Source organism: Apium graveolens, chromosome 4 (assembly GCF_009905375.1).
Source record: "Apium graveolens cultivar Ventura chromosome 4, ASM990537v1, whole genome shotgun sequence".
Classification (NCBI taxonomy): Eukaryota; Viridiplantae; Streptophyta; class Magnoliopsida; order Apiales; family Apiaceae; genus Apium; species Apium graveolens.
In genome coordinates this window covers 313349979-313358961 of record NC_133650.1, presented here as the reverse complement: position 1 = coordinate 313358961, position 8983 = coordinate 313349979, and the positions used below count along the sequence as shown (strand labels likewise).

The 8983-nt window shown below is 36.4% G+C and overlaps 3 protein-coding genes across 3 annotated transcripts; all 3 read right to left on the bottom strand.

The window, feature by feature from the left end:
- Positions 1–966: 966 nt before the first annotated feature.
- LOC141721810 (cyclase-like protein 3) lies at positions 967–2761 on the bottom strand. The gene is made up of 7 exons (XM_074524925.1): positions 2352–2761; positions 2167–2211; positions 1999–2071; positions 1773–1870; positions 1554–1624; positions 1250–1400; positions 967–1141 (listed from the first exon to the last, which is right to left on the bottom strand). Exons 1-6 carry the CDS (start codon positions 2665–2667, stop codon positions 1275–1277), a joined length of 729 nt encoding a protein of 242 aa, XP_074381026.1. The 5' UTR covers positions 2668–2761; the 3' UTR covers positions 967–1141; positions 1250–1274.
- Positions 2762–3135: 374 nt separating this feature from the next.
- LOC141721808 (cytochrome P450 81Q32-like) lies at positions 3136–5054 on the bottom strand. The gene is made up of 2 exons (XM_074524924.1): positions 4054–5054; positions 3136–3868 (listed from the first exon to the last, which is right to left on the bottom strand). Exons 1-2 carry the CDS (start codon positions 4957–4959, stop codon positions 3245–3247), a joined length of 1530 nt encoding a protein of 509 aa, XP_074381025.1. The 5' UTR covers positions 4960–5054; the 3' UTR covers positions 3136–3244.
- A 1568-nt stretch (positions 5055–6622) lies between these two features.
- Positions 6623–8519, bottom strand: LOC141721807 (cyclase-like protein 3). The gene is made up of 7 exons (XM_074524923.1): positions 7996–8519; positions 7861–7905; positions 7560–7632; positions 7362–7459; positions 7194–7264; positions 6928–7078; positions 6623–6750 (listed from the first exon to the last, which is right to left on the bottom strand). The coding sequence occupies exons 1-6, from the start codon at positions 8309–8311 to the stop codon at positions 6953–6955; spliced, it is 729 nt and encodes a 242-aa protein (XP_074381024.1). The 5' UTR covers positions 8312–8519; the 3' UTR covers positions 6623–6750; positions 6928–6952.
- Between the last annotated feature and the right edge of the window lie 464 nt (positions 8520–8983).

The following is an 8983-nucleotide window of genomic DNA, read 5'->3' as shown; positions in this document are numbered from 1 at the left end:
GGTTGTGTGTTTTTATGAGAATGATCGGCATATTTAAGTTTTGTTATGTGTCGTATATAATAAAGTCAGCTTTTCATGCTCAAGTTACGGAAATGTAATTTTATATATGATAGTGTGTTTTTAAACACAATAATCGACATATTTATGTTTTTTCCCTCGTTTATTTCAAAAAATGAGGGTTCATATGCGCACTCATCCAAGCCCTATCTCTAAGATCCTCGAACCTCAGCCTAAATTTTAGAAAAAAAAAACTGAAAAAAATTAGTCGAAATTACAGGACTATTTGTAAGCTGTACAAGTTAATGGAATGATCAGGTGCATTATGTGAAGTGGTTGGACGACGAAACAGATGGATGCTTCTTGCTTGTTCGATGTTAGTGTACGATGAAAGCGATAATGCTTTGGTTGAAATTTGAAAAAGCCATGAATAGGTTGGTGAAGTGCTTCCATCACCTTCTCCCACTGCCGCCCTGTTTTCATGTTTACTCCCAAAACATACACAGCTGTGTTGTGTTCTTTTTGTTACACAGCTGTATTGTGTTCTCTTTGTTAAGTAACCGGTCGCTCTAAAATTTTAAGTTGGTAGAGCAATGCCTATACATGATCCTATACTTTTCAACACTCTCCTCAATCGTACGATACGTTTCGTACGATTGACAACAACAGATATAACCAATACCCAATGAAAGGACTCGAACCCGAATCACTTACTGAACCGAGCTCTCTGATGTCATGTTAAGTAACTAGTCGTTCTAAAATAACTTTAACATGGTAGAGAAATGCCCCAACATGATATTATACTCTTCAAACACTTTTTTGGTTTGTTAGCTGTTTCGTGTTACTTTTTTTACCAGCGCAAATACTTTTTTAAAAGAATATAATCTGAATTACCAATTAAAATTAGAGCTAAAGATCATTTCATACGTTAGTTTGAACACCATTGGTTGCGAACTTGAGCCTCAGATGTAAAACAAAACGAGAAAAGTAGCCTTCTATTATATGGTAATATTGGAAAATATTACAAGGCTTATGTCATGTGTTACAGGGCTTATAAAACAGGATAGCAAAATGAACTAAATATTCCTGATGCAGAAAATGCTAGACAGGATCACTTGAGAAGCAAGTCTATCCAGCTTGTTACCTGCAACACAAAAGCATGAGATTAGCAAGATCATTTCGTGAATCTTAGTATAACTTAGGTCATATCCAGTGCACAAGACTTATGATTTTACGGAGAAATAGGACTTACATTAAGCTAATTTAGCGGACGATCTTCACTTGATGAGAATGCATCTCACTGGGGATGCATCAGCATGCAACTTCAGAGGTAGACAGTGAATGGTGTAGGGAACATTCACCTGAGCTTGATCAAGCTTTAAGCCTTCCAATGGTATGATATCCTAAAACGTATCGTGTTAGAATAGATTTCTTAAACATTTCTTAAGTTTGCTGTATGAACTAGACCATCGTGTCGATTCTGACTGCATTTCCAGTATTAAAAATTCTTAAAGTACTGTAAGATGTCAATTATGTCATAGAATTGAATTATTTACCTTGTTTTTCATTAGTACAAGATGAGGAGAAAGAACATCAGCAGCTGAGGCAATTGATAAGTAATCAATTCCTACAATCAGGAAGAAATTAACATATTAGATGCCAGAAGAGCAACAAATAAGAAAAAAACTGCAGAAAAAGATTGCATGAAATGAAAGTTCATAGAAAGTACTTAATAATATCGAAAAAAACAGAAAAATGGTTAAGTATATTCTTACCAACAAGTTTAATATCAGTATTGTCTACTAAATATTGTGCTCCATCCTGGGTGAATCCCACATAACTTGAGTCAAAACCCGTAATACTCATGAGACCCCTGAAAGGAGAAAATTGTAATGCAGATGTGTTCAGATCATTTGATGAACATCGAATAGTCATCAGCTGTGAACAAGGGTAGGGTTTACGATTATTCTGAAATGATATCTAGAGGAAATGAGGCAATACTTGTCGGTGTTCAAAGTTCTGAAAAGCACACGCTTTACTCCCCTTGGAATATTTAAGGTCTTCATAACATCGGCTGAGGAGTGCAAAATCAAACCGTTATTATGCCTTGCTAAATGGAAAATGCTGTAGTAGATGCTTGCAAAAAAAAAAAAATGTCGTAAAGCATACCAGTTATGTTTTGGTCTCTTGGAACGTCAACCACAATGGCAGGTCCTGTTAAGAACATATGCAAACAAATCTTCAGTAGACGGGAATATAAACAAATTATCCAACTCCGTTTTAGCAAAAATACATTGCTGTTTTATGGGGCTCATTAGAGCAAACATATATTAAAACAATGAAGAGGAACTCACCATTAAGGGTTTGGAGGTTAAGAGTAGTTGCATCAACTTTTTGATCAAAAAAGTCTATAAAAGCATGTGAAGGAGCATCAGTATGAGTGCCTGAATGAACTTGAATTGTCAATAGGGAGTTTGTAGTTTTAAATCCTTTCTTTTGGTCACAAACTAATGTCAAAATCTCTCCAAGACCTTTCTGGGATCCATAAGATGGCATAGTAGGAACGTACTCGTGTGTAATGTCAATTATATTCAAATCCTGACATTCTACGAAGGTGACAGTAACGATGAAAGCCAACAAGGCAACAGAGATCATGGTTCTGGAACCCATGGCCTAAATAGAAATGAAGGCAGTCAAATATTCAGGCCAGGGAACAATCAACAATGGACTCTTAGATGGGAAATTTCAATGGAACACAATGCTATTGTTTGACAATAAAAAAGACTTATATAGACGATTGAAGTGTTCAAATTTAAAGACTTGAGATATCTTATCAAGAAGAACCTTACATTTTTTGGCAGAAATCTAATATTTACAAGGCAGAGCCTCATTTGTGGAGCTATTTCAGCAAAACTCACCTTATATTCAGGTGTAGTTAGAGTTCTTTTACTACTAATATACCATCAAGAACTAATGGTTGACATCTAAGTTACTAAAAATGTAATTGAAATTTTATGTACACCTTATGCTAAATGTTACTAAAAATGTAATCCAAGTTTATGCTATATGTAACAGTTCCATATACTTAACTCTGCTTCATTCTAAACAAGTAACCCTGCTTTGTAGTTGGCCATCCAATTATTCCATCGAATCAACATTCATAGCGATAATAATAAGGAACAAGAACTGCCAAATTATACATTAATGGAACTACCAAAGTTATCAGGCTATCAGCTAAATATACTCTTCAAATTTGACACAGAAGGTTGAGCATTGTCGTACGAGGCCTGTACTTGGCCACTAAGGGTTGAGCCATGGGTGCGGTGAGTCCACCACCACCTGTGGTCACGTCCACCATTTCCTTCCCCATGCGATCCCAGTCAAAGCACTGAATCAATGATCCTAGTGCCAATCCAACTATGCGCATAGCCAATCCCTCTCCTGGACACCCTCTCCTGCCTAACCCAAATGGCATCCACTTGAACCCCACATTGGCCTTATCAAAACCTTCAAACCTCTCTGGCCTAAAAACTTCAGGGTCTTCCCAGTAATTAGGGTCGTTTTGTATGGATTTCACATTCACCAATAGCATAGTTCTACGAGGAACATGGAAACCACAGACAGTGGAGTCCATAGACGACTCGTGGGGTACAAGGAATGGAGCTACTGGACACATCCGCATTGTCTCACGAATGATGCATTGTAAATATGGAAGCTCAGACACGTCTGCTTCATCAATCAGACGATGCTGTGAAACACAATTGTCAATTTCAGTTTGTGCCTTCTTGAGCACGTTCGGACTGTTGAGAAGGAAAGCCATCGCCCACTCCATTGTATCAACTGATGTACTGACCCCTGCCTGTAACAGAGCCTACATAACACATAGTGAGATAGTGCATATTACATTAGTCGATAAAACTAGTTGCTAAAAGCATGGGATCAGTTCCATTATTACACATGGCTCCATCTGTGGAAGAGAAATTTCATTACAAGATTGTACATATTACGGATTTATAATTAGTTGATGTTTATCCCAAGAAAAATAAAATCACTTACCAGCATGAGACTTTTAATAGTTTCATCCGTATAATAGTCAGGTTCTCTTTGTTGCAAAGACAATAGGATCTCAATCATAGATTTGTCCTCTGATTCTGCAGAATCATCTGAGATTTTGTCACGAAATTCGTCTATCCACTTTTGCGCGAGCTCATCTCTTTTCATATGTAATTTCTTGAGCTTCTTTTCCATTTTATTGAACACAAACCATCGAACAATTGGCAAAAAATCTCCAGTATTGGATGCTCCAACTAAGACAGATGACTCAGCTATTATCTCCTGAAATCTCTTGGCCTCTTCTGACTTCGATGAATTCTCACCAAAATACCTCTTTCCAGCAATCATTCTAGTCATGACATTGAACATAAGTTCACTTAGTACAGGTTTTAAATGCAAAGTTCGATACTTGTTCTCAGTGCAAGATATAAATAATTTGTGCATCAGTGTTTGAACCTCATCAACGCGAATCTGAGATAATTTCTGCAAGCGATAAGATGACAGAATTTCAATAGAGGCAATACGTCTAAGGTTTCTCCAGTGATCGCCATAGGGGCCCCAAACAATACTATTGTAGTTGTAGCCGAGGTATTTTGCATAGAGAAATTGAGGCCTGTTAGCAAAGTTGATGTCATTTTTGGTAAAACATTCTTCAGCAGCTGATACAGATGAAACAACGAGGACAGGACGAGAGCCTAGCCGGAGGAAGAACACTGGACCATACAATTCTGAAAGATTTGATAATTTCTTCTGAAGAGGTTTCTTTAACAGGTAAAGATGACCAATTAAAGGTATAACAGGAAAAGGAGTTGGTGGAAAATTCAGGAGCTTGTGAATTAGATGTCGCGTTATCATGTACAGAGCTAAACTGATTGGAAGGTACGTGTAGAACATACGAGCAAAATCCATTGATTGAAGAATAACAGTGATGGGAGAAGTAGGATTAAGTCCAAATTTATATGAATGTTTCAACTTTGAAATTTATTTTGGACACTAAGGACTAAAATGAGTAGATATCAGAATAGATATCTTATCTTATCTTCATTTTTCTTGAGAAAGACTTTTATGTTAAATAACAAGTGACACTAGAAGCCAAGTATATGGCCAAAAAAATTAGCTGCAGCCTGCTAAAAAACCCCACTGCTCTCATGGCTAAAGACAGGTAAACAAAGCCAAGATTACCGAAAATATTCAAATGAAATGCAAGACATTATAATCTGATAACTTTCTTAATCTAATGCAAGAGCATCAAATGTGTCTCACTTGGAACAAAAGACAATAATTTAATTATTCGTTATTAATTTTTTTATTTTTTTTAAAGTAAATTTATGATGCAGACTTACTAGATAATTATAAACAATTCTGAAACAACAGACAACACTTGTCAACTCCTGCAGTTTCTTACGCTGTCACTAGAATGATCTCCCAGGTTTAGGGCCTTGGTATTTGGAGGCTAACTGACAATAGTCTCTGAACACTGTGAACTGGAATGGTCAATAAGGACTTTAAAGTGATGAAATCCTTGCCTCTAATCAGTAACAATTCTTAGGATTTAGAGTGGAATCCTTTACTAGAACCAAATAGTGGCATAGCAGCATTACAACATTCATGTCTAATATCCACAATAGTCCAGTTAACGCTGTGCACAAAATTGCTTGTGATTTATTACATAAGCACTGTTAAATGCTAATTAAGTTGCTTGTTGAGTTGACACTTGACACAGCTTCTGTCTCAGATGCATGACCACTCATACCAAATTCCTCGCGGACCTGGCTACATGCTATTTGATTACCATCACACAGACGGACACTGTTATGCCTTGAGAATTTTAGTGATTACCAGCCCAGGGATTGATTAATATACACTCATGCCTGATTTTCCTTCAGTATCAAAGAGCAGGGATACTTTAATTAACACTTCTCCCATAATCGCGCTTGGTCTTTTGGCAATAGAAGGGTGATTTGTTATAGACTTATAGGCCAACAAGGGAATGGACTATGTTAGTATAGGAACAGCTGTGAAAGAAAACATAATTAATTTCTACGCGATCATATTTCATAACTGGTTCCTGCATTCTTGCAAATCCTACTGCTTGAGATACTGCTGCTAGCTTAAAAGCCTTAACAAGCGGTGTTTGAGGTCCCTAATGAAGTTATCAAGATTATGGCCATCTGGTAAAACATACGATTCGTTTTATTTTAAGTTCATCAAAAAAAGATTCTAAAGTGATCAGTGCTGCAAGCCTGTAACAAGTTATATTGTTAATCACAGCATTTTCTTTAAATCTTAATATTCATGTGTCCTTACTGACAAGCAACTGGATATCGAGACTCGAGTTTACAGCATTCTCAACAATGTGCAAAGTACCCATATCTACTTTTTGTTCATCCTGTCTTTTGTACAATTAAAAGTACTTGCTATATTATAAGAAACTACTTAGCTGTTTTGCTTTGGCATTTTACCTTGTAAATCTTATACTGTCATAAGAAAAGTTTATTTGACAATCTTTTTCTTGAATATGTCTGCAAATGTAATAGGTGATGCATTTTCTATTTGTATATAGAAGCAGATATATTAAAAGTTGCCCTTGTTATTTAAAATGGAAATATTGTTTACAAGGCTTTGATGACAATACACAAAAGTTACAATCTTTTCTGCTACTGTCATCTTCTGGAAAAGCTAGTCCGTCCAGCTTGTTACCTACAACATAGAAGCTTGTATTAGCAAGATTTGTAGTTCTCAATAAAATGGTCGTACAAGGCTCCCGTATCAGCAGAGTACGAGAAATTGTTGTTTGCATGAAAGTGAAATCCAGATTCAATAGTAGACTAGTTCAGGCTAGTATTTTAAAACAAGGACTATGCTGAGAGAACTTACATTAAGCAAATTTAGCAGGAATGCTTCATTTAGTCAGAATGCACCTCACTGGAGAAGCATCAGCGTGCAATTTCAGAGGTAGACAATGAATGATGTATTGAACACCTGCCTCAGCTTGATCAAGCTTCAATCCTTCCAAAGGTATAATATCCTAATGCGTATTACTCAAGTTAGAATAGATCCAAGACCACTAACCAAGTTTGCTGTATGAATCGACTATCAGTACAAGATGTGGATTAACATTTTAAGGTAACTGAATTACTTACCTTATTCTTCATCAATACAAGATGTGGAGAAAGAACATCAGCAGCTGAAGCAATTGACAAGTAATCGATACCTAAAATTAGGAAAAGATAAACATGTTAAGTAAAATTACATGATATGGAAGTTAAAGGTTCAAAGAAGATAATAAAGGACAGGACAGCCTGTCTTACCAACAAGTTTAATATCAGTGTGATCAACTAGATATTGAGCTCCATCCTGTGTGAATCCCACATAACTCGAGTCATAAAGGGTGGCACTCATCAACTTCCTGAGAGGCGTAAAATTGATACAAACATATAATTCAGTTGTATATTCTGATCAAAAATGGGTAAATGTACATGTTTATTTTACTATAGAATCTATCTTACTTGTCGGTGTTCAATGTTCTGAAAAGCACACGCTTAACTCCCCTTGTAATGTTCAACTGCTTCATAACATCAGCTGAGCATCGCAAGTTCAGTCAAATTGTTATGCCTTCTTAAGAGAAAGATGACTAAAGAGTAATTACTGATATTGCATGTTCTCTAATGAACAACATAAGAACTCAGACTATCTAAAAGAAGTTGGCTACAACGCTTAGTTTTACATGATTAAGATCGACGCCAACAAGAAAATAATTGGAAAAACTTAAAGTCGATGCTCACGAATAGAATCAATGCATGAGCATACCAGTTATGTTTTGGTCTCTTGGAACATCAACCACGAAAGCAGGGCCTGCAATACATCAGCAGAAAAATCTTCAATAAACAGTAATATAAACAAAAACATATGTTTGATCTTACCATAAGAAGATAAAGAATTCACCATTGAGTGTATGAAGGTCAAGAGTGGTAGCATCAATTCCTTGAGTTAAGTATTCAATAAAAGTATGTGAAGGAGCATCAGTGTGAGTGCCAGAATGAACTTGGATGGTCAATAAGGAGTTTGTAGTCTTGAATCCTTTCCTCTGGTCACAGACCAAACTCAAAATCTCCCCAAGACCTTTCTTGGAGCCATAAGATGGCATAGCAGGAGTATACGTATGCGTAATGTCGATTATTGTCATGTCCTCATGACATTGTACCAAGCTGCCCAAAGCCAGCAACAAGGCAAAGGATATCAAAGTCTTGCTGTAACCCATGGCCTATAGATATTTAGACCAGGGACCAAGGGACTATGAAATGTGAATTTTTGTTTGAAAATACAGATGATAGATATAGATGATTGAAGGGATCAAATTTAGAAAACTGGGATAGAAAACTAAGAAGAGCCTCACATTTCTCAGAGCAGGAACTATTTGTTAATTTTTTGGAACAGCCTCATCTTTGGCGCTATGTGAGCAAAACCAGCAATTTTGTTAAGGTGGGGGTGGCTATATTTTCTCTTACTAATAATACAGTGGTTAACATACAACAAAGTTATTTAGTAAGTGCTATAGTTGATAAATGCATAATGCTTTGTTGTTCAAGAACACAATTATTATAAAATTTTCATGATTCCAAAATCTTACTTTCAGATCATGTAATGCAGTCCTTTATAGCATTTCACTATATATAGTCTCCCTATTTATAGTATCGCCTCATATAGGCAGGATGACCTTGAGTCAGCTGAGGACTCGAAACTGAGACCCTCCCTAAATCGAGTTCTGATACCATGTTAAGTAACCGGTCACACTAAAATCTTAAGGTGGTAGAGAAAGACCCCGACAAGATCTTATACTCTTTAACACTGTTCATCACAATTCCCCATTCCTATCCTCATCAGCAATCCAAATACTTCCTATATGATCTTCTAACACGGATGAAGAAAGTAG